The following is a 25121-nucleotide window of genomic DNA, read 5'->3' as shown; positions in this document are numbered from 1 at the left end:
GTATAAAGAGGCGTGTGCTACCTCAAAGCGTGTTGTTCAGCGAAGTAAAGGAATGATGCTATTCAGAGTATTATTGTGTCGTGGTGTCACAGAACACAAAGGAAAGCATTTTAATGAAAATTGGGATACAAGCAGTTATTCTTCAAAGAATAAGGCCCCCAATTCACGCTAAATGTCTGCGTTCAACTAAAATGGCCGACTTCAATTTATCGGCCCGCGCTCTGTGATACTTTCTCATGTGTCCTGTTAGGATAAACATGTCCACCTAATTCCATTTTGATTGGTCCAACTGGTGACTGGGGCTATCGTGTTCAAACGTTGTTTGGGGTTAATAAAGCCTGCGAGACGAGGGCTGATACATTTATTGTAAAATAGACCAATACAAATTGCAATTCCGTAACTTGTCTTTCAGTTTTTGCTCAGCAGTCCACTCAGCCAGCCACGCTCCATTTTTTTCACTCGCCTCAGTTCTCTGGCCTGCGTTCGGGTCATCGCCGGCGCAGCGGCCTCGGCCGCCTCGCCTGCTTCCATCGACGCCCACTTGGCCCGAACGACGCCAGTTTTCTCGTCCTCCTCGTCGTCGAACGAGTCCTCTTCCTCTTTCTCACTCTCCATTTCCTCCTCTATGGGTTTGGTTTTACTAAAGGCCATGAAAACAAAGGAAAGGGCTTCAGCGTGACTCTGCCATTTTTCACCATCAATGTGACCCATTGGAAATTGCAGAAGTTGTTTTGTCTGCTTGTGCAAAATATGAGCAACAACAAATGGAAGCAACCTTGAGTAGCCCCCCTCCCATTTGAAAAAAGTCTGTTTTACCAAGTTTGGGATTGTTTTGATAAGTTTAAATGGAGAGGGGGGTTGTTTAAATGATTTTTACCTAAACGGAATGAAAAATGTACTAGGAATAAGCAAAAGTAGTATCGATAATGACTACCATTTAACAATTATTGCTAGAAATCAGTTAGTAGCTAGCGCTACTGGTGGTGCTGGTGCCAACAAGTTACTCGAGAGGGCCAACATAAAACATTCACAAACTAGTGCTAACATTAAATTATTGTTGCTAGTTAACACAAACAACTACTGGTTGCTAGCTAGGAGCAACACCAAGTTAGTAGATGGGGCCAACGTAAAACGTTCACGAACTAGTCAATTACGGTTGCTGGTTAAACAACTACTGGTCGCTAGCTAGCAGCAACAATAACAAGTTACTCGCTAGTCCTATCACCAAACATTGATGATCTAATGGTATTTTTTTTTTCCTTCTGATAAAACAAGCGACAATTTGTCGCTGGAAAAAAAACTCGTGTGTCCAAGTACCAATTTAGATTGGGAGTGAGTGAACTGACCTGGAGTCAGCAACTGAGATGAGGAGTGACTGTACAAACATGGAGCAGAGGAAAGTGGCGGCAGGAAGGACGTGGGCGGGGGTCTGCAGAAGCTGGAAGCAAAGAGATTCAAATAACATAAGGGCATTGTTACGGTGCCCATCTCAAATTCTTCTTCCAAACACCGACCTCCTTAATGGCAGCAGAGCTCTGCGGGAGCTGCGCTCTGGCCGAGGTGTCGGGATGATCTGGTTGGTCGAGATCGACTCCTCCATTCCGCCGTGTGCCCAGCAACAAGTGGAACGGCGTCATGGCAACAGTGTCGTCAACGACAAGCTAGTCAGGGATAGGAAGCGTGCGATCAATACATCGATTCGAGAGGGTGAAAAGACAAAGAGAAATGCTCGTGGGTCATTATGAGCCGGTGCATGTTTAATCATCAACGCTGGAAGGGACTGACGGCATTTTAATTCGTTTCAATTCACCCTCATCCAGGTATCATTCGAGTAAAACATAGGTGTCAAAATCAAGGCTCGGGGGCCAGATGTGGCCCGCCACATCATTTTAAGTGGCCCGCCAAAGCAATTTTGTTTCTTGCTAAAATACCAAAATTGCAGATTGTCTATACTTTCAAAAGCCCGCCGATATTGCAAGCCTTTTTGTGACCAATCCCTCTTTTAAAATAAATGTAAAAATAATTGGGCAAAAATGGCCATTTTGGTCATTAAGATTTACTATAACATCTTTTTTTAAATTAATATCAGGGAAAAACAACCAGACGAAGAAGGTAAGGCGCATATTTTGCTGCAGGTCGAATGTTATTTTTATTTATTTATTTTAATGAATCTTGAATGATTTTTTTCATTTTATTTCCACGTAAAGGTATATATTTTGTCAGGTTTGAACAGGCAGCACGTCACAATGACCCACCCATGAACGTTTCTGTTCCAACCAAACAACAAAACTGAAAGAGTTCCTGCATTGCTGTACTGCTATAAAACGCAGCGAAATCCAAGAGAGGCCAAAGGGACATCGATGTTGACAATGATGTTGTTAAGGTCATAAAACGCCATACATGGTACCTGTTTATTAGAAGCCATCAGTTGCTTCTCCTCCGCCTGAGTGATAAACGTCATGAGGTCCTGCAAAGGAAGGGCCCGTGTCACCTCCGGTGAGTTACAACCTCACGCAAAAGAGAAACAAACGGTGTTTCCCTCCCCACCATGTGCTGGCCAAGGAAGTACAGCTGAGATCGGTTGAGCCACTGGCAGCTCTCGTCGCAGCTATCCTGCATGGCGTCCCTCGGGGAGAAGACAGCCCGGGTCACCGTCCCCGGACACACGGCCTTTTGGCAAAACAGCGGCCGCGGCTCGCAGGGCTTAAACACAAACACTGAGCAGAAGGAGGAAAACGATTACATTTATCGGACTGGGAACGATGCTCCCATCTTAGCCTCCGGTTATAATGCCGATCAAACGGACCCATTGTCAAGTTTCAACATTTCGGAATTTTTTTGTTTTAAAAAGTAAAAACACTTCTTTTCGAATCCAAATTCATGATTAAATAATTTCCTATTTTAAACCTGTTGTCATTTTTAGAAATCGAGAACACGATGGGTTTTCCCATGACTTTTTCCAGGGAATATCGTTGCTTACTGTGAACCGTGGGACTGTGAAGCCGAGTGAGAAAAGTCGTCAACTTGACTTTTTGATGCTTAAACAGGCAACGGGCCGGAGCAGGAGGGTGAACAAATCTCAAATGTGCTCCACTTAAAAACTTACAGTCGGTACATCCATCGAGAGTGCAAAAGGCCGCCATGTTTTCAGACAGTGGGTCAGACAACAGCAAGCTGACGTCCATGGAGGTGCTCCACTCCACTACCAAAAACAGGACAAGAGACAGACCAAGCGTACGCCATGAGCTACAAATAAGATGTATGCCGTATGCGTTTTGACATAAGAACTGCTTTACGCGAGCAAGTGAGGAGATTCCAACAGCAGAGCAGGTTCTTCTCCGTCGTTCCCATCAAGTATTTGGAGCAGCTTAGTCGTCCAAAACAAAGATTCCTGATAGAGAAAAAAAAAAAGTTCCTTTAGGTTTTTTGGGCTTTTTTTTGCGTGCGACTAAAAATTCCTGAGCTAGCTGCACGCATATTTTACAGGATTAGCCACCCCCCCCCCCCACCTACCCTGTGAAGACTTTCAATGAATACACGCAAGCCAGCCTTGAACAGCCACAAAGATCAACGACTGGATGCCACATATTAAAATAAAATAACTTAAGCTCCTCTCAAAAGCAGGCCACTCTGATCGTGGTGAAGAAGCTCCAGAATCTTCTCGGCCTTGTCTCGGTTGCCGAAGGGGTTTTTCGTGACTTTTTTAATTGACGGCTAATGTAAGGATATAGGATGGTCATCAGCTGGATTTTTATTTTTTTCCCCCCGCGGACGTCTTTTGAGATGGGTGAGCAAGGCACTTGTATTTGCATATGGTGAGGTGCCGCCGTCAGTCGGCTGTGCGAACCCATGACCTGTTGATTTTGGTGAGGAGCCTCTGTTGTCCACGCCACAACACGTGATTGCCAAATGACCGACTTCAAGCTCTCACAGGCATCGCGTGGGCGGCTCTCTACACACACACAATTGGTAGGTGTGTACTCCACATCCTGGATCAGGAGCAGCTGAGCTCAGCATTATTCAATATTTGAGGGTTTCACAATGAGTCAGGAGATAGTTGTGCTCTGAGGTCAAGCAATTCAGCCGGCTCAACACATCCATAGGGCAGGCGGTGATTATACAAGACGGCGCTGCTGGCAGCTGTCACAACAGCTCAAAGCATTCCCCCCCTCCCCCTCCTCCCAAATCCCTTACTTCAAGAAATAAATCCTTGGTGGCTCCCAAATTACAGTAACTTTCGTATACAGTATATATATATAAAATAAAAGAGAGAGAGAGAGAGAGGGAGAGAAACTTTTTCAAAAGTTTTGGTTTCAATATGCCGGTGTTGATTTGATTGCTGATTAGATGATGTGTCATCCAAACGGGAAAGAAAAAGAACTCGTGATAAACACTCCTCATATCTCATTACTAAGCAACTCAAATCAACATATGTTGTCCCAAAGGTCACTTCTCACTCTTTTCAGGTATCATTCGGACAGACATGAGGCCGTCAGAATTTGACAGCTTCGGTTTTGCAGTTTTCTCAAGCGTTCCCTTTCTCAGGCCTCGCCAAGTGACATTGGCGCAATGCTGCAAAATTGTAACCTGGCAAGACAAGGAGGATGGTACGATTTACGCTATCCGCGGCAAGTTTTCCCAAAAGGGATCTGCTCTTGTCAAACATACATCTGAAGATCTTTTACGGATGAAAACATTTGTGGCGGGCGTTTGTGCAAAGCCAAGCAAAGTCTATCCGTGGGGCTGCTCTGGAACTCGGCATCAACAAACGCGCTGGTGGGAGGCTGCGCCTGGAAAACTCCGAGATCTGACGGCAACACTTGCGGTGTGAATGTTCAGCTTCAGGTGTGGGAAAAAATTTCAGCAACACTTGGCACGTCCTCGTTCAAAAGCGAATAGAAATGAACATTTTGTCGGCTGAATCGGTACAACAGGAACCTTTTTACGACCGAGCACAGTGATGTCCCAAAAGCTCCTTTGGTTGCCGTGACACCACTGCTGGCAAAGCAACAATCCAGGGCACAATTCCCACAACGAATCACTGTTAAGTGATGAAAGCGCAGGTCGCTGAAATTCATTCAGATAGCGATTCCTCGATGAACTACCAACATAACCACTAAAATGATGTATCTATTATTGTTAGTTTTTTAAAAAAAATCTGACCTGATATCACCCGGTGGCTGAGAGAACGTGGTTAGGAGCTCCCAAGTGGCCGGGCTCCACAAAGTCACTACCTCCTGGAAGCCGACGGCGAGGAGAGAGCCGTCGGCTGAGAAGCAGCAGCACTGAGGCGCCAGGCTGTGGTAAGAGCCCACGAAGTCGCACTCCCACGACGGACCCTCGTCTACGCCAGTCAGTGCCATCGTGAGAAGAAAGCAAGAGAGACAACGTCACCATCGATGGATTACACGAGTATGAAGCAATTTGCTGTGAATGATAATGAACAAACACTCTTGTCATTACAAAATTGGAGACAAAACACTTTTGTCGGTTAGTCGCATTTTGGCCACCCTCTTGTTATGTGCCTGGTCAAATTGACCAATTCTTAAGATTGAAAAAGAAAAAAATGTCTGACATCAACAATGTGTCTTGGGATTTTTTCCCCCCCGTCACAACAATGTGTGAATGAAACAATTCACGGGTCAAATTGAACCAGGAACGTTTTTGCCGTTGCTAACACCCAATAATTGCAAAGAGGCTTTGCAATTATTTAGAATATTTTTACCCCCCACTGGTATGTTGCGGGTCAAACTGACCCATTTTAATAGTCGCAACAAATGGGGTGGAAGATAAGGTGGGATGAAATACAAATAAATCGAACAAAGGAAATGGTTTTTTTTTTTGCAAAGATTTTTTTTTGTCGTGTGTCAACAGTGCAGCCACGACGCTGCTGTCCCCCCACCCCACTCCTCCCAACAAAACATGAGTGTGCTTTAAAAAAAAAAAAAAATTAAGTCCAGCTAACGTGCAGTGGGGCGGCCATCTCACCTTCCGTCTGGGTGGGGGACACCGTCTGCTGCCAGGCTTTGAAGTGTCCATCTTTACTGGCAGACACCAGCGTGGCGGTGCGGTGGTCCACGGCGGCGGGAGCGAAGCACATGGCCGTAATCCCAACCTCGTGGGGGGCTGAGATGGTTGTGTCCAGCACAAAACTGGAGATGAGAAGGGAATTAAGGAACATTTGGACGCCCCTTTTGAACCCCTTGTGTCACTGTCGGGTCAAGTTGACCCAGGCTCCCAAAGGAAACACGGTTAAAAGTGTTTTTCAATTCCAACCTACTTTTTCTGTTTGTCTTAATCAATAAATTAAATCAACCTGTACAAGGATAACGGTTCATTGGCATGTGAACTTGTCCTAGAGTTCTCACTTACTTGCAAAAAATGTATTCAACCCTGATGTTATTTTAAGTTGAAAGTGGAGATGAACTTTTTAGTTTGACAAATCTGTACAGGCAAAAAGCAAAATTTCCTCCTAGCTAAGATCAGGGAGCGATAACGCACTCATGAACACCCCCCCCCCCCCCCACCATTTCTGACAGTTCTGCATCATTCAACATACTTCTGGGTCATATCAACCCAGGCATATTATTGCCGTTCTTGAGAAACCGATGTTAACAGCAGGGTCCATTTGACCCACAAGGCAACAGAGGCCAAACCCATGCGTGATTGGCTTACCTTTGCGTTTGTTGGTCAAATGTCCAGAGTTTCAAACTAAGCTCCAACTCGGTCGCCTTCGGTTTCCTCTCTTCGACTGTCGCCAGCCGCTCTCCGGAGGCGTCGAAAGCCGCCTTCACCACTTCGACCTGCTGCAATCCCAGCTCGTGGATGTACTCTTGCTGCACAATATCCAACTAACGGGAAGGAAAGGCATCCGACATCACAACGGCAGCCAAATTGCAATGGGAGCCATCGAGCAAATGTTGAAAGCGCTTACGTTGAAAAGCAGCTTATCTCTTTGAAGGGAGTAAAACTGCAAGTGGCCTGGCTTCCCATTCAGGACAAGAGCTTTGCTGCGAGGGTCCACCATCAAGTCTGTGACGACGCTTTCTCCTGCGCACGGAACCGCGAAACACGCGCAATGTCAAAGTTGGTTGATTGGCCCCGCGCACGGATCCGCGCGCCGCGGCGTGTAGCCAAATCGAATCGATCTCAAAGGGAAATGTGCTCTATTGTCAAACTCGGAGCTACAACTACATTTGCATGAACGACCAACCCGCGCAGATTCCAGCAAGCTGTTCTTGGCTAGAGTTTGTTACTCACCTTTGACGAGGCCCTGAATGACGGCAGATACTTTGACGCAGCTCTTGATAATTGTGATTTCTAGAAAAGGGGAAAGTCACACGGTTAATGGCGGCTTACAGTCTTTTCCACTCATTATACAATGGGATGAAAGGTATCACTAATTCACCAATTCACCATTGTGCAAAATTGCTTTCCGCACATTCAATATGTTTGGGTGTTTGCTCATTCAAAAATGTGTTTTCATAAGAAAAGTCAGCAAAAGAAAAAAAAAATTTCAACACATTTTCTGAACTATATTTCCCAGACTTTTAAACGGGCCAATTTGACCCGCAAACACAGTGAGAGCACTTTGAATAAGGCCGAAAAGACCAAACACCAAAATATATCTTACTGTTATCTGCGTGTGAGGTGCAGAACAGCGCGCCATCGGGCGAGACGGTGACATGTGTGATTGTGGTTCCGAGTCGTGGAAGAAAGTCCCGCTGGCTCTCCTGACCGTATTTCCACTGGACGAGCACAGACTCTACACCACCACTCAATAGGTTGGTACCTGGTCATGAAGATTTGAATAAATTAAATGATGGCGGGGAGGGGGGCACAATTTTTCAGTAGCGCTACTGAGGGGTCACGTAGGACCAAACGTTTTTTAACTCGGTGTATGACAAAAATGCAATTTTAAATATGGAAAAAATACATACATACTCATTTTTTAAATGAACCTAGGTACATTATAGTATCATGCATCAATGCATGGATAAATGCCTTCAACAACTGGTTTGAACAATCCCAAAAAAACAACAACAAATACTGTCTCTTTTTTCCAGAGCAAAAGGCCTCACAGAAACGGCTACACAGCAGACGAACAATAAACACTCATTTTATCACAAGAATCAACTCCAAATTTGAATATTATTCACATACCATATTTGTCCCGCATGTCATTTCAGGTCTGCCCAAAAAATGATTAGGCCCACGCACATAGTACGGAGCAGCATTTTTACTTGTGAAAATGAATCAAAGGGGCCACTTCCGAGTGTGTTTTGCACGGGGCTCGTAGGCCGCCAGCTGAGTAAACCAGTAAACCAGTCGTGCGGCGTACCTTCCGGAGTGAAGCACAGCGAGCTGACAGCGTTGTGGTGCCAATGTAGTGTCAAATATGTGTACTCCTTCTTCTGGTTGAAGTTTCTCCTGGAGGATCAACGCAATAAGAAAAATCAGAAATAAAAGAATGATTATGCCATCTGTACACCAACGTCAACCTTCCATCTCTACCATCGTAAGCGGCTCACCACAAGCGAATCTTTCCATCCTCGTGTCCGGTGGAAATGACGTCGTCCTTCGGGTGACAGGCGACGCACGTGAATGTGTTTTTGTGTCCGTTTCTGTTGTCTTGCTTCAGGTAAAAGCTTTTGACAATTCGGCAAAGACAGTCAGACAGTGGACACCACAAAGAGGTGCTCATCATGACACAGTCAGGAAAAGGAACTCACCTGAATGTCTTCTGCTTCCTGAAGAAAAAGACCACCAAACACAAACCCTTGACTGAAGCAATGTACTCCCCCTGTGACAACGAAATGTTTTGGTCGATGGATCATGCGGAGGATATATACGGGTATTTAAAAAAATCATAATTTTAAAAAAGTCTACACGTACATCTTTAAATGTACCAAATAGTTGTTTGCATGTGTGCTATCTATCAGATTTTGTGCCGATACTGAAGGAAAAAGAAAAAAGGCCCCAAAGCAAAATACGGCCATTCTTATGCTTCAATCTTTCTTCACCTCACCATCTTAGTGCAAAACTTTGGTGTGTCCAAAGTTGTTGTTGGTTTTTTTTTGGGCATTTACTTGGTTTAGTAAGTCTAATCAAATGGTTCATTTCCCACCTCCTGCCTCCCCATACTACAAGTATTCTACACTTCTTGATCCTGGTGGTATTTTAATGAAAGCAAGCCAGAAACATGTTATTGACACACCTGGAAATTCTTTTAAATTGCGTGATATGACTCTGAATTAACATGTTGTCGTTCAAGAAGCAGCGCACACACCCCTCTCCCAAAGGCGATGGATTCCGGACAAGCTTTGACGTCTGGGAGCACGGCCGAAAGTTCGAGGCCTTCCGCTAGCTGATCCCCACTCTGAGGCAGATGTAGCGCCACTAGCTGGAACAGCTCTACAAAGAAACACACACATACACGTACATAGATACTACTTGCGACCTCAGCTTTGATTTGTCTCTGGCACACCCTGGTGGTTCTTAATGGTAATTAGAAAAGAAACAACTGAAATGTCCTGACTGTACGCTTAAATGAACGCTACTCGGATTTGACAGCTCCATACAATATCTGAAAAGTAGGTGTGTGTGTGTGTGCGTGCGCGTGTGATAAGTCATGGTGCCGCTGGGTCACAAACGTCAGAAAAACTGGTGAGTGAGAAGTGCTGGCACGCTTGTGATAAATACATGATTTATTTATTTTCAATAGGATGGTGCGGGTCACATGTGCATCTGAAGAATCGCCTACCCGTTCTTTTGTCAGGGACGACAATGAAGACAACTCCTTCGTGGTGTCCAGAGGCATAGATGGCATGAATTGGCTGTCCAACAAAGTAAGACTAGAAGAGAACAAAAATTAGTCAAGAGTCAAGAGTGTCAGCACGTTAGCTTCAATTCTGGTCATGGGTCGGTCAGACTTTTTTGTACACAGTGCACCCAATTTTTGGTCAATCTGTAAAACTGCTGATTGGGCTTAATTGTTTCCAAAGCTTTCCAGTAAGCACTGCTGATGGTATTCCCCAAAATGGCTGCTTCAACCAACCACGACTGATTGCTCTTCAATTTTGGCCACTGACTGCTCTTCAATGTTGGCCAATGTGTCCATGGGACTTTTTTGTGCATCCTGTTGTAGACATGGCAGCCCAATTTCATGTTGATGGCTGAAACTGGTTTCGGGGGCTATTATTTCCCTCAAGGCCCAAAGAGATGACTTCTGGTTCCATTTTGGTCATGGGCTTTCCAGTTTGTCCAAATGTGCGCATCAAATAAATGGACAAAACAAACTAACAAAAAAATAATAATAAATCACCTTCATGAGGATACCATCTGCAAAGTCCCAAAGCCTGACAGTGCCATCTGTAGAGCAAGAATAGACCTGCAACAACAGCACAGTTACAAAACTGTAACGAATAATAAACAATATGGTGTACAAACACCTCAAGTCTCCTGCTATGTTGCGGAAAGGTTCATCCTTTTTAAAGTAGCTTTTCTGCTTTAGTGTCATCCACATATCCAATGGAAATGGTTCTGTTCACATATTCGTAGATTTGAAAAGTTTCAACTTGCACTTAAAAAAATTAAGAAATTAATAATCGACCTTCAACCATTAACTGAGAGGTAATTCATTAATGAGATACCTGAGAACTATTTCAATATGTCACAGCCGAATATACCTGCAGGTGGTTGGAGGGCTTGAGCAGCACACCCGTGACCAGGTCGGTGTGTCCCTGCAGCTCGTGAACACACTCCTCTGTGGCCGTGCTGTACACTTTAACACACTCTCCGGAGGCACACAGGAGGAACCTGCACTCACACCAAACACAGTATTTCGCGGATGACCAGTCATGATGCAATTGAATGATTGAGGGGGTTGAGAGGAATACAATGTCACTTGCATGAGACTAAGCAGCGGTGTACAAGTGGAGTAAATGTCGTGATTCTTAAGATATTTTGACAAAATCGTGGATGAGGCTGGTGCACTGCATGAGACAGAAACGTGGTTGAAACGAGCCGATTACACCATAACAACAAATATGTTGCCATGCCACTGATTCTTCTTGATCCGTGGGTTATTTTGACGAAAGTATACCACCGAAATGGTCCTAAGAGGCATGGCATCAGTTTTCAATGGTTAAAAATATAAATATTGTAATCATCTTTATTATGCTTAAGAATCGGTGACTGCACAAAAGAAGATATATTGTGACCCTTAGCCGAGCGTTGTAAAGGGATTTGTAATGCTAATTCCTAGCCCCGGCGTCATTGTAAACTTCACAACCGTGATGCTTGCTTGCACACGCCCGCGGACCGCGATTCAACGTGTAGCATCATGCACTTACTTGGAATCGCTTGTGATAACAGGAGCTCTAAAGTTGATTTTACTCCCGCCGCGGTGAACCACGCGGATATTTGTGTGTTCCGCCATGTTTTCGCTGTGGGTTCAACTTTGACCCGCTGACCGGCTTACTTGCTAAAAGGCGTGAAAACGCTCAACAGCGTCACCAACGGCAGTGGAGGTCTTTGCCTAAATACATTCATTCCTCGAATGAATGAAAAAAACTAGCTACGGCTGGCTCATGCTATCAAAACAATGTTCCCAGTTTTGCTCAGGCAGTGAGCCTGCAAATAAATTTATATATATTTAAAGGTAGAGCAGGTCGATATTGGGAAAACATGCAAAATGTGATGTACGTGTCGCAAATTGTAGTATCGATATTATTGCGATTTAACATTTGCCGAGAGAAATGAATGAATTTTGAAATCTAATGAAATATTTTTTTTTCGTGTGGAAACATATTCATGTATTCTGGTCTTTGGTGATCATAATGCATTCCGCCTCTCATTTGTCCTGCAAAACCAGTCGAATTAAACATAATGTTAATTGGTCCCGTGAAAAACACCGAACATTTTCATGAATTTATAAAACTCGTATGGACACCCGGACAGGATATAAAAAAGTGGACATGTCCGTGTAAAAGAGGACGTTAGGTCGTTCTAATATACAAGGAACACATGTTTTTGGATTTTCGCTGCGGGTTCAATATATCACTTCCGTCAAATTGCGGAAGTAACGAATCAGTGCCTCTCCGTCGTCATGGTGCTGACAGTTGGTTTCTCCGGGCTCACCCGGCGACTCTCTGTGATAACCCGGCGTCGAGTCTACTCGAGTGGACATGACGACTGACACGCGGGCAATGACAAGGGCCGACTGTTCGAGAAAGTGGGGAAGAACAATGAAGTTAGCGACGCTGCTCTTTTATGGCTTCGCTCTGGGGCTCGTCGCTGTCGGACTGAGAGAGGTGCTCACTGGCTTTGAGGAGGACAGATGCAGTATGACCTACATGTTCCAATACCCCGAATATCGGGTAGGTAACGGAGTGCTTTTTCGGACCACTAAACACAACCGTCAACGTTAATTAATCACCCGTCACCAAATGTAAGGCAACTATGACGTGAAAGTGAAAGCGCTGTGGTGGACAATTAATGGGGCCGCCATTCCACGACTTGTCCAATTATTAAGCATTCTTTGAACTGGACAGGGAACGGAGATTCCTTTCGCGACCCGAATTTTACGGGAGTCGAAGTTCATTTTAATACCGAATTAGTCAGGGCTTGGTTTTGTTAAGCGTCTCTCGATTGGATTCGACGTAAACAAAAGCACCCGATTTTTGAGCAATACAACACCTGAATATAAGAATACATTTGTATTTCTGCAAATGGAGTACAAATATAAAATGGCCGTTGTAGATAAACGCCTTTGGCGTTGATGTTCGAATGTTACTCTGTTGTCCGACCCTCGCTTGAGAATGATGGATGTTCGCCAACCTGCATTTCTTGTTAGCCTGGTGGGCACTCGGCTTTCCCTGGTAAATCTGAAGCAATGCAAATAGTTGCCAAGCAAGTCAGGCGGGAATTTTCTGCATCTTCGCAGCAAGTGGCTGTACTACCTCTGCCTTTTCTGTCAGGTCATGTGACCAATATGACAAGTAAAATGCCATTGGGTATAAAAAGTGAAACGACTAAGGTGATGGCGGGAGTTGTGATCTAGAACCACCCGCCCTGAGCGATAATCAATGAAGAAGAGTGTATTAAAAATAACATATTGATCATTTATCCCTTAAAAATACCAATCCCACGTGCTTTAACCCCATTTAAACCCATTGAAACACTTACCGAAGCATTACAGCGATCCATTTTTAACCAAAAAGACTAACTGAAATGTTTACAACTATTTTATTTGTTATTGCCTCGTGACAACATCCAGACTCTGAATCTTGAGGCGACAAATGCCGCCCGATTAACGCGGAAGGTAGACCAGGTGGAGGGTAACAACACTTCTGAGACGGCTGTTTTTCACACTTCAAATTCAAGATCAATAGTGTTGATTTGTGTAAACAAGATTCAATTGATGTTGGAAATTAGGGTTTTATCCCAGAAGAATCTGTTTTGTCATGGGACTGTGATGAATAAACTGCAACTTAATTGGTGGAAACCAATGAGTTTGAATTTGACTGTGGTAATACACAGTCTGAATCCATGTGTGCTGGTGTGTTTAGCGTGTGCCGTTGCCTCACCGGGTGGCCAGACGGTACCCGGCGTACGGGCTCTATCTGTACGGGGAGGGTGCGTACGCTCAAGAGACCCGCGAGCTTCAGCTCTTCGGGGCCCCTGTGATCTTTCTGCATGGAAATTCAGGAAGCTACAAGCAAGGTAAACACAGGGTGAACAGGCACTGCTTTTTTTTTTCCTACCCAAAGTTAAGCAGGCTACATAAATGACGATTTTGAGCATCTTAACCGAAAATGATCTTGACACATCTAATAATCGGGCCTCTGATCACGAGTGAGGGAAAATGCTCAAGTCTTGCCCGATTGTCGGTATGTGTGTCTCCTTTACGTTTTGTTCTTGTTTCTCTCCGTTCAAGTGCGTTCGCTGGGTTCGGTGGCCTTGAGGAAGGCGGAGTCTGCGCAAGGCGGTCTCCATTTCAACGTGTTCACCGTGGACTTCAACGAAGAACTGGTGGCCCTGTACGGCGGCAGTTTACGGCGGCAGACGCTCTTCCTACACGAGAGCATCAAAGCCATCCTGAAACTTTACAAGGTTGGGCCTCAAATGCTAAACAGTTGTCACTTGGTCCATGTTACGGGACCCACACCCCTGACATACATTGAGAGGCACATGTTGATATTTTGACAAATTACCCCAAAGATCCAAAATTATTGCGACTGTTAGCTCAGTGTTTATTTTATGTTAGTATTCGGCATAAAACTTGAATATACACTGGAACCACAAATTACTTTCTGCGCCCTACGATTGGCTGGCAACAAGTTGAGGGTGTACCCCGCCTACTGCCCCCAAGACAGCTGGGATAGGCTTAGGCCCTTGTGAGGATCAGCGAAATATAAAATGGAGGGATTAATGGACGTCACCCCTGCCAACATGGACGCCACTTTTTTTAGTCTGCTCTTGTCCACCGTAAATCTCTTTATCTATGACGAAACAGCGTGGACTCGGCACTAATTTCTGTGCGTTGACTTAGGGGTCTGTTGGTTTTAAGAGTCAGCCCTTTTTTTCTAGCACCTAAAGACACCGCCCCACAGCGTGGTTCTTGTGGGCCACTCCATGGGCGGATTGGTAGCCCGGGCGCTGTTCACGTTGCCCAACTTCAATGCCAGTCTGGTCCATCTTATCATCACCCAGGCGACCCCTCACTTGGCCCCAGTGCTGGTCTTGGACCATTACCTGCGGGGTGAGAGGAACTCGATGCCATATGTACAGTTATGTCGTTCAGTCAAACGTTGTGTCCTGACCTGTTCTGTTTTTGGTGCCAGATTTCTATTTGTCGCTGAGGAAAAAGTGGGTGCAGCAGGCAGATGAACTGAGGAACGTCACGGTCCTGTCAATTGGCGGTGGGCACCGCGATTATCAAGTGCGCTCTGGTCTCATCTCCATACCTTGTTCTCCAGGAGACGCAACTAAATTGTCATTGGTGGTGAGTCGAATCTTGACATAACTATTATTGTTGCTAACTAAAGTACAGCTAAAAGTGATTCAATAAACAAAATCAAAACAACAAAAAATCCGAACAATTAGATCCACATGTTTTGAAAGGTTTTTGCCTGAAGACACCAATCCAACAATGAATTTAATTCACCTCCTACTATGTTGCAGCTCAAAATTAAGTTCAGAGTTTAACATCTAGAGAAACATTGACAGCATAAACCTTCTGCGGGCCTTACTTTTCATTCTTTTTATTATTATTATTGGAAAATTTACCTTTGAATTTGGCATTAAAAAAATCTCGACAGGAATTTGCTTGATCCAAACCTAACAGAGCACATGTTTCACGTATCGAAGACAAAATCAATGTAGTTCTTCCCTGTGGAAAAACAACTCAAGACTGTTCGAAGTTTGTGTGATCCAAATCCAGTGGAGCATGTTTTTCAATTTACCGTAATTTCTGTAATGCTCCAGTGTCAAATAATATAATTTGGTGAAATGTTTTTTATACTTAACGGTCTGGTTAAGACCAGTTAAGACACACTTAACTGAGGTGATTTTTAGCCAAAATAAAATCTCAATGGACCTGTTTTCTGCCACTTTGCCTATCACTTGTTATCATGTGTTTGTTTTTTCTTTCCAAGGCCACTGCGGTTCCGAGGACCTGGCTTTCCACTGACCACCTATCCATAGTGTGGTAAAAAAAAAAAAAACAACAACACACATTAGTTGTGTCGTTAATTGTTTTTATGAAGCTGTCAAGGACACTGTTCTTACTTTCCCTCCAGGTGCAAACAGCTGGTTCTCGCTACAGTCAGGGCTTTCTTTGACCTCATCGATCCTGAAACAAGACAAGTCCGTCATGGCCAGTTAAATTAAAAAAATCAATAAATAAAATCCACGTGACAGTTACTCATTTTATTTCGTGTTTTGTTTTTTTTAGTTCACAGACAACCAAGCTAAGAAGAGTGCTGTGCTCAACCACCACTTTGTTAGACACCCCGCCCGAATGCTAGGAGACACTCAAGAAGCCTCTTTTCCCATCCAAGGTCGTTTTCTTTTCACCTGATGGACACAAATGTAGTCTTTTACAGGGATTTTCATTCTTTATGAATAATTACAGATGCGCCAGAGGCTTGGAGTGAAGTGAACTCTCTGCGTCTGGCATATAGGGCACCAAAGGTATCGCACGCTTTGATCCACTGCATTGAAGACGTTTGCTGCCTTATATGGATAACTGGAAATACTGCTCTGTGCTTCCAGGAAGTCGAGGTCAAATACTTCACGTTCGCCCTTTCAAGTCGCAGGAAGGCCGACAGTCATTTCTACTGTCGGAGCAACAACCTAGTGAGTTTTACAGAAGCACTGTTGCCCCCCTAATATCAGAATCATCTTGATTGGCCAAGTATGTCGAACACACGAGGTATTTGTCTCCGGTAGTACAGGCTACACTAGTATTGCGATAACAACCCATTGTGCAGTCGTAGCACCTAATGACAGCTGTGCAACAGTATGCAGAGTCATCGAGCAGAGATCAAATGATGCAATACGATACAATGACGATTGTGCAGTGATTGTGTAGATAATTGTTGCACCATTTTTTTAAGAGATCATTAGCAGTAATTGTCGGACAACTTTAGGTGTGCAATTATGCAGAAAGTCCTTGAGCGCTTCAAAGTGCCGGGTGCCGTCTATTTTTGATCACTGACAATTGTGCGAGTGCTGTATATGCAGAGCTGCAGCTACAATGATCATTATCCACCTATTCCACTGCTAAGTCGCTGCATTGTTTTATTTATTCCATTCATCATAGCACTTAGACCTTTGAAAAACAGTTTGGGGAAGATGCTATAACCACAATTGCTTGCTTTTATGAAGTATTGCGCAGACTTTGATGTGGAAGGCTGGCTTTAAAATTTTAAAACGTTTTTTTTTTTTTTTAGTATGAGCACTGTGGCCCCTCATCTAAAATGTTAGGGCCGCAAATAGAAAGTTGGGCTTCGCACACTGCAAGTCAATTTGCAATGTAAATATGAACTCACTATATTTTTCAAAAATGAGTGTAGAGCAGATGTTTATCAGCAACAACAACAAAAAATATATATTCAAAAAGAGTATTTAACACCACATTGAACACATTTCGTGGTCGCACAGATGTGAGTAGATGAAAAATATTTTTTGCACTGTCTGTAATTTTCGGAGTAAAATGCCACCATTTAGGGGAAGTCCAGAGCTCTTGCTCTTACAATGGATGTCAATTCTACTTAGATTTCCGCTTTTTGCGGGCCGGTCTTATTCCCTGTAATTACTAATAAATGAAAATATCATCTGGAATTGTGGGAGACTTACTCTTAATTCATTGCTGCTCACCAGGACATGACCAGCTGGGTATATGGCTGCGTGCGCCAGAATGGCTCTTCGTGGTAAGCGTGCAAGCTCACTGCACCAGCTTTAACATTCCACCGTGTAATTGAGACACTGTCCTGTAGCACAGTAGAAATGTTTCTTTCCGCAGTGTGCACACAGTGGACTTGTCCAATGGGACTGAGCTCCTTCCGCTATACAAGGTCATGAACCGACATTGCTGGCCTAAACTGTGCTCTTGGCGACGGCTTTATATGGTTTGTCTGTCACCGTCTTCAGGTGTTGACGCTGAGTCTCAGTGACCTGTCTTCATTCACTCATGTGGTGGTGTCGGCCCCCAACGTCAGTGGAAAACAGGTGAGTAACTCGCACAGATTTACTCTTACCTCTATAGCGGGGGTGCCCGACCTTTGTTTTGCCCGAAGATCTCCCGCGGTCGACCTTTTAAATCTTTGGCTCACCAAATGTTTTCATTCTAAACAAAAGAATTGGCCTCGCTGTTCCAATGCTTCTGGGTGGCAATGTGTCTGTTTTACATAGTGCCACGCCACTGCATGGTTCAAATCGATTGAATGGTATTGCGCTTTGTGGATTGCAGTTGACGCTGGAGTGCGAGTGGCAGAGACAACAATCTCTGGCTCTGTCACTACCTGTCCCTCACGTTCTGTCCTTAGGTGAGTTGCATTTACGATTCTGATCTCCATTCAAGATGAGTGATGCTACCATTTTATTTATTTATCTTGAAGGTTTGACAGTCAGCGAAGTTACAGTGAACTCCAGTGGACTTTACCACACCATCGAGCTGCAACACTTTCATGAGGTACGCGTGCGTCATTGTGCCCTGGCTTTGTCACAGCAGTGTTGACGTCTTTTGTGTTTGTAGGTCTATCAGGCTTTCAGAATTCACATTGCCAGTGAGTGTAAAGCACGGAAAGGTAAGAAGTTGTGTTACTTTTTTTTTTAAACAAATGTTTGGGGAGGAGGAAAAAAAAAACAACAGCCTTTTGTTGTAATTTCTTTTTTTGTCAGTCGGTCGATCGCCCAGCGTCTTTAGAATGAAGGTACCGTGGTTCTTTGAAGATGTTTTCACAACAGCCAGGTTAGTGATAGCTTGTGTCTGCTGTCAAGTTGTCATTCATATTCACATTTTGACCTGCTACGTGTGTTTTTCCACTAGTGTACCATCAGTGGCAGAAATCTCAGGGATGCTCCACACTAATCGTCTTGACAACGTGTCAAGTGTCGTCCTTCAGCTCCACACTTCCCCCAACTGCCAATATAAGGTTGCGTATGCCAATTTTTCAGCAATCTAACGACAGACTCATTCAGTTAAGTGTCAGAAATGGAACTACAACAACAACAACAAAATCTCATTGCATTTTTCCTCCCCAGGTCTCAGTTCGGTTGTCATTACCCAAGATGTTGGGACAGGTAATTTTTTTGTCATTTGTTTCTTTATGTTGTGGGTCTTTTTTTGTTGTTGTTGTTTTAAACTATTCTTGCTAGCCGTTTACTTGCTATTATGTCGAACTGTACCAAGACTAATGAGTTGTTTGCTCGCGCAGATCCTGCGCTTCTTTCTCCCCATGGTGCCGGTGTACACGACTGTAACTCTCCTGCTGGCCTGCGGTGGCCAGCTGTCCAACATCCGCAAGACACAGAGAACTGTGTCCATGAGCCTCGTGCTCTACAAAGGCCTCCAACCTCAGAAAGTCAACGTGTCTGTTTATATCCTTCACATCCTATTCAGGTAGGCGTTGTGACGCTGGGGCACGTTTGTTGGTCAACCTTGGTGAAAGTCTTCTCTAATCATCAGTTGCAGTTGGTTAAAAAGCACCTGGTCGCTGCTTTGCCTCCCCATGATGGATGTCGCTCCTCCCATCTTCCCCGACGTGGCGCTTGACGATGACACGACGCCGTGTGCGGAATGGCCCTACCTCCTGCATCCGCTCCTCTACGTCATCGGTGCGGCCGTGGCGTTCTGGGGCACCGCGCTGCTCCGACTCGGCGTGCGGCTTCTTTCGCTGATCTTAGCTGTGCTGCACAGGTACCAGCGATACAGTCGCCGCCTCGTCATAGCACGGTTCACTTTTCGCGGTCTTTCTGTAGAGCGGATTTCACCGATTGAGGGGGTTGTTTGGAGCGTAACTCCCGCGATGGAGAGAGGGTGGGTGGGGGGGGGGGTCCTGAAATACAAAATGCATTCAATATGCAGCAGGAACATTTTTGGTGTGACAAAGAAACACAACAGATTGTTCCTGTTGTAGGTCGTCCATCTCAAGAGACTGCGGCACTCTGCGCCTGCGCACCCAGCTCCTCATCACGATATTTCTGGCGATCTTGGGCTGGAACACCTGTGGAGCAGTGCCAATCATGGCTGCCTTTGCGTTCCACCTGTACAGGGTAAGTGGTCCTACCTCTGTTCGCACTTGGGAGCATCCACATTGTGATGCTTTTTTTTTTGTATGCTGTTTAAATTATAAGAATAATGTGCCAAATTGACCCAAGTACATCATTTCTGTTCCTGTAAGACAAATGTTACAGGAGGGTTAACTGACCGCAGCACATTTCCGATTATGTATACAGGTACTAAGACTACAGATGGCAGAAAGGTCCTTGCGTCACATTCTCAATCTGGTAAGACAAACTCGGCACATAACTGCAATGTGACATATGAAGAGCGCATTTTCAGCTTTCCCGCAACTCTTTGCAGGCACCTCAGAAGCACAAAATATATTCCATAACAGAGGCCAGAGAATGTAACAATGCTCCGCTGCTGTCAGAGTGTGCTCTATGGGAGGTCAAAGATGACCTGCAGCTCCACCTGTGTCTGTCGGCCCTCCTTACCATACCCGTGATGCTCAGCGCACCCTCGCTCGTCCACTGGAGCCGCAATCTGGGGTATGACCTTACACTACTATGACGTGACAGCGAGGTGGCCATAGGAATGTGTTGGGAGAGTCATTTTAGGGTTTAAAAGTCATTCATGTTAAGTTGAGTCCCCCCCCCCCCCCTGCCTAAAAAATACAACATTGATTTTTTAAAAAGAAAAATAACACATACAGTTGACACTGATGCTATTCACGAACCCATTTATGGCATTATGCAACCGGGGCTGCTATTTCTTAAGAGCCTCCGCATGACGACCACCTCCGGGCACAGCATTGCGGCTGTTTTATTCTCGGCCGTCAAGAGGTCAGCACTCGCAAATTTTTGCTCACTAGTCAAAGCATTAAAAAAAATGTCATCTGAATGACTGCGCATAAATCGCATCACTTTTATCTCAAGCCACCTTTGTACCAATGATTGGGGCCGAGTTAGAGCATTTTGTTCTTTTCTTCCAGTGGACGTCAGCAAAGGCCACGTTATTGGACGTCTCTGTCTTCAAAGCGATTGATTCCCCTTTTGCTCTCTGTTGTTTCGCAGCTACTCCACCCAGCTCGATCCTGACCCCTATTGGCCATACTTTGTCCCTCTGTGCGTCATGTACTTGAGGCTGATTAACTGCAACACTCAGAAGCTCACCAACAGGTAGTTTGGTCACACCCGCAAACCCACCTGGGAAAACGCAGCCGCTCCATCCCAACAAGACCTTGACTGCTATTTTTTTTTTCTCCGCCCCAAGCAAACTGCTGCACCCGACGTCATTCCTCCCGTTACCCGTGTCTGTCGCCGTGGTGATCTTCTGCCCGATGCACCTGTACAGAGTGACGTACTTCCTCTTGGGAGCCCTCGTCCCCCTGGCGCTATGTTGTGTCCTCTGATGGTACCTGGTTCTGTTTTTTTCCCCTCTTTCTTTCTAATAAGCCTCGCCACTCGAAGCTCTTTTTTTTGTTTGCCTTGAGGCAGAGCCGTAGACATACATTACACGGCGAACCGCCTTCTCGATATACAGCGGTGCCTTGACTAACGAGTGAAGAGAATGAGACGTATTTTAATGATGTTGCAAGAAGTGCAATGGGCTGTGCCGTTTTTTTCTTATTATAAAAAGGTGGAAGGGATTCGTGGGGGACTGGACCGGATGAAAACTATCCCCGGTCATTTCAGTGTGGAAAAAGGATTTGGGAACCAAGTGTTTTGAGTTACCCACATTCTCACGTAGCAAATGAAACTCACAAGTCAAGGCACCACTGCGTCGGCATGCAAAGCTCCACTCGCGAAGCATGCGGAGCTTTTGCTGCCAATAAGGACCAATCTGGTGAACCGAGTTTGCCTTCCGCTGTATATCTATCGCTCTGCCCACCCGCATGCCTTCAATGAGCGAGGTACGCTGCTGATAAGTAAGCTTATTGACAGGGTTGTACCCATTTGAATGTTGTTTTTGTGTCTTTTTTAATTGTTTTTGTCGCGATACTGTTTCACTGTGTTATCAGTCCTACACTGCCTTTACCGACGGACTGTTGAAGTTTGGCCTCATCTGTTGCCGCTCGTCATGCATTCCTTAACTTAGGAGAACCCAAAGCGGACACCTACGAGCCGATGCAGTCCAGTAGGCCACGTTACGAAGAACACAACATTAATAGTTGCAGCAAAATGAAACACACGACATATGACATTTTTATGTAACGTGAATACAGGTAATTGGATGATTGGAGTGGCTGCCCGTGCAGCAAGTGTGAAATTACACCACAGTCTTTCGGAAACCGGAGAGCCACCTATGGATTTGTATACAAGCGAGAGAAAGATCTTTTCCCCTTTGAAATTGTGGAGAGCATATTTACATATTTAAATTGCATATTCATAAGTTGAATAACAATCAGTTGACCTCTGTCCGTGTGGACGCCAGATGCCTTCAGACCCAGAATGGAGCGTTTGTCAGAGCTTCGAGCGTTGCGCTCACTTTCGCAGCCTCCTTCACACTACAGCGCCTCGATGGCTCCTCCAGACGTGTCGCTGCCACCAAGCGATAACGACTATCATCGTTACAGTAATACACTGCACTATTTTATTTGCGAGCTTCTCATTAACGCGATATGTTGAATCAGGTAAATGATTCCTATTTTTTTTTCTTCAATTGACATTTGACTGTTATTAGTACTACAGTAATTTCATTTTTTGCGCTCTGATCCCCCCCCCCCCCCCCCCAAGAAAACACACAAGTGCTTTTGACATAGAACGTCAAATTACAAGAAACCATCTCCGTTCATCCTCCGCTTTGGGTCCCGAGAGCTTTCGCACCTATTTACAGGCAAATTGTCATATTTCTCAGGAGCATCAATCACGTTTCTTGATCCCCCAAAAATCCTAATCTCCAACCATTGTGAAACATTTTCATTGGAAAGATTTCTCATAATACATATTGATGAGTTTTGCTAAGGCAAGCAGATTAAAAAGGGGAAAAAAATCATACCGAAGATGTATATTTATGTTATGAGAGGAGTCGAATTGACCCTTTCTAAAGTGTAATCAACTATAAATCCCAATTTTAAAAGGGTGAGCAATGTGAGCTTTTTAATTTCTGAGACGAAATGAAACATGCCTTGAGACAAGTTGTCCCAGAAACATTCTTGTTGTTCCTGACAAATAAACGGAAGAAGAAGAATAAAACACACTACATTGGGGATGTGAAAATGAACCCAATTTTGTATCAACGGCTGTTCATCTGACCGGACGCTTCTATTTTATATTATAGTGTTTCACTATCGTTTTATGAAGGATTCTGCAGGCTAATCCAAGATTGTTGGTTTTAATACAGATGCACAAAATGACCGAAAGACTGACGCCGGAAATAGAGCAAGTTGCTGTCTATTTTACTGCCCGAGAGCTAACCACAAAGCTTGTCCAACACTTGTGTGCCTCTTAGCTTCGCTTAACACTCTTGTTATGTTTGTTTCTCAGGAACGGCTCACACATTCCTGGGTCAATTTGACCTGGACCGTGTTTAGTAATTCAAAAGTGTCACGAAATCCTTCAAAGTTTGTTCTTCTTAGGCAAACATGCAAATGTGTGAAATGAGACTTTGTTGAAGTTGATAACACGTATCAAGCCAAGACGACGTTTCGCCCCGATCGATGACTTTAAAACGACATAACAAGAGTGCTAAGCATATTGCGCTGACCTTACACTACATGAGCCGGGTGTGTGAAATCATGGAATTTAATTTCAAGTGCCTCTTTGGAAGAAAAAAAAACAACAACAACAACCCATGTCGTCCTTTGGAAAGGCAGCAAGTGGGACTCATTTGCTGGATTTTGTTGAAAAATGCTGTACTCATGACGATAAAAAACTGTGTGACGATGTGCCAACTTTTTGTGGGGGGGTTTTTTGTATCCGTGCTTATGTGGACGTGTTTAGCAACAATATTGGCGAAACGATCCAAATTCAGAAAAGGCCTCATTTGGAATCGGACGATTCCAGTCTCTGTGTGTGTGTTGTTTGTTTAAATCCATGCCAAATCTGTCATGTGAGAGAACAAACTGGAAATTGTGTTACATTAACCATACGGTGTAGAATACCGGGACGTACTCCAGCTGTGTGTACTGCATGGTTAAGGCTTGCACTGACAACGCATTGTAACACAACCCAGTATTTTTGTGTCGGTTGACAACTGCCGTTGGAATCAAATGCAAAACAGCCACTCGGAATTAATCGCACGGACAAAATTGTTTGTGCCCTTTAAAAACACACAAAGACGGTCTTCTGAAATGACTTGAAATGGATGAGTAATAAATAAAGAGCATAAAACCTTTTCAGTTGAGGTCAATCCCATTACGTTATTACTGCAGATGGGCAGAATGACCAGTAGGTGGCGGTCTATTCCAAGACACTCCATGGCGGTGAGTTGAACTTGAGGACCCACCTCCTTCACGTAGGCTTTCTCTATCGGACAAATTGTGAGGTATTTGCAGACAGAAATTCGTTGACTTTCTCCTTCAATGTAACGATCTGACACCGTCCTTGATTATGGAAAACATCATTGTCGTCTTTGAAATGACTCGAATGTGCAACTGAACAGGGGCCGATTGTTGATGTTGTATGGCACCCGTTAATGATAAAGCTCAAGAATGAAATGAGCTCCTCTGCATAAAAGTGACATTTGGAGTCAAGTTGCATATTGAGATCTATGCAATTGGTAAATAAAATGGGGTCTAGTTGGGACCCCTGGGGAGTCCCTTGTGGGTGGACAACAAAACACCATTGAGGTCAATGCTCTGTGTTTTAGGATCTTTCGGCAGAATTCAGTTCTTCTCCGGGTTCAATGACATGCAGTTTAATCATTTTGGAAGCCACATCATCGAGACTAGCAAGACTAGACAAAAACCAAAAGTTAATGATTGAAAAAACACATCGGCTAACACATACCGTTTTTCATCAGCTGGATGTCTAGCCTTAGTCAGGGAATTGTAAACAGTTCCAAGTATCAGCCAGTGTTAGCCCAAAACCTGCCAGGAAAAGCCTACTAGAACATCAAATGTGTTTGGGGTTTATAAGAGGCACTTTGAAGGCAGGTGTGTGCTGACTCCAATTTAACATCAGGCGGAATGTGTTTGTTCAACAGAGCTTCACCCCCAGGATCCCCAAACTGTAAAAATAAACTCGGCTGATTTTATGCACGCTCACTCGTGTTACTCTGATACCTAAAATAAGCAAAAAAAAAAGAATGCATTTGTGGTTGACAGCCAGCAGCAAATAGCCAGCCTGCTTACCACCGCCACGCCCCGAGACATTTAATACACGAAATGCGCCCATCTGCTCTTTGAAACACAGCACAAGCCTCCACCAGCACCGGTCTGTTTTTCTTT

The 25121-nt window shown here is 44.5% G+C and overlaps 2 protein-coding genes across 3 annotated transcripts; one reads left to right on the top strand and one right to left on the bottom strand.

Moving 5' to 3' along the window:
• Positions 1-347: 347 nt before the first annotated feature.
• On the bottom strand, positions 348-11466 carry wdr75 (WD repeat domain 75). Its single transcript, XM_086124473.1, has 21 exons — positions 11355-11466; positions 10689-10818; positions 10325-10390; positions 9764-9854; positions 9290-9414; positions 8733-8803; positions 8532-8648; positions 8342-8430; positions 7634-7792; positions 7261-7320; positions 6935-7050; positions 6676-6851; positions 5989-6152; positions 5164-5344; positions 3297-3391; positions 3107-3202; positions 2548-2717; positions 2408-2467; positions 1515-1661; positions 1347-1438; positions 348-640 (listed from the first exon to the last, which is right to left on the bottom strand). Exons 1-21 carry the CDS (start codon positions 11438-11440, stop codon positions 409-411), a joined length of 2523 nt encoding a protein of 840 aa, XP_085980599.1. The 5' UTR covers positions 11441-11466; the 3' UTR covers positions 348-408.
• A 637-nt stretch (positions 11467-12103) lies between these two features.
• Positions 12104-24067, top strand: pgap1 (post-GPI attachment to proteins inositol deacylase 1). Of its 2 annotated transcripts, none has more exons than XM_086124071.1 (26): positions 12104-12380; positions 13572-13725; positions 13940-14115; positions 14593-14764; positions 14847-15007; positions 15660-15712; positions 15804-15870; positions 15959-16064; positions 16139-16197; positions 16279-16362; positions 17389-17438; positions 17531-17582; positions 17659-17736; positions 17978-18053; positions 18126-18199; positions 18263-18314; positions 18409-18478; positions 18557-18662; positions 18772-18810; positions 18945-19129; positions 19202-19426; positions 19647-19782; positions 19966-20016; positions 20093-20280; positions 20806-20910; positions 21005-24067. In XM_086124071.1, exons 1-26 carry the CDS (start codon positions 12189-12191, stop codon positions 21141-21143), a joined length of 2850 nt encoding a protein of 949 aa, XP_085980197.1. In that variant the 5' UTR covers positions 12104-12188; the 3' UTR covers positions 21144-24067. The 2 variants fall into 2 exon arrangements, with proteins under 2 accessions (XP_085980197.1, XP_085980196.1); XM_086124070.1 differs by having other exon boundaries at positions 19196-19426.
• Positions 24068-25121: the final 1054 nt, after the last annotated feature.

This window comes from Hippocampus guttulatus, chromosome 11, assembly GCF_054856545.1.
Source record: "Hippocampus guttulatus isolate MCC_2025c chromosome 11, RoL_Hgut_1.0, whole genome shotgun sequence".
NCBI classification, from domain to species: domain Eukaryota; kingdom Metazoa; phylum Chordata; class Actinopteri; order Syngnathiformes; family Syngnathidae; genus Hippocampus; species Hippocampus guttulatus.
This window is presented reverse-complemented; position numbering and strand designations above follow the sequence as displayed.

Bases quoted from the DNA above. Each gene is read 5' to 3' on its own strand.
- wdr75 (XM_086124473.1), bottom strand. From the start codon at position 11,440: ATGGCGGAACACACAAATATCCGCGTGGTTCACCGCGGCGGGAGTAAA. The intron at 8,804-9,289 runs GTGTGTGCGCTG...TCGTTGTCACAG, and splicing joins CCATCGCCTTTGGGAGAGGG to GGGGAGTACATTGCTTCAGT. The intron at 2,468-2,547 runs GTGGGGAGGGAA...CTTCCTTTGCAG, and splicing joins ACTTCCTTGGCCAGCACATG to GACCTCATGACGTTTATCAC.
- pgap1 (XM_086124070.1), top strand. From the start codon at position 12,189: ATGACGACTGACACGCGGGCAATGACAAGGGCCGACTGTTCGAGAAAG. The intron at 15,871-15,958 runs GTCCGTCATGGC...TGTTTTTTTTAG, and splicing joins TCGATCCTGAAACAAGACAA to TTCACAGACAACCAAGCTAA. The intron at 20,281-20,805 runs GTATGACCTTAC...GTTGTTTCGCAG, and splicing joins CACTGGAGCCGCAATCTGGG to CTACTCCACCCAGCTCGATC.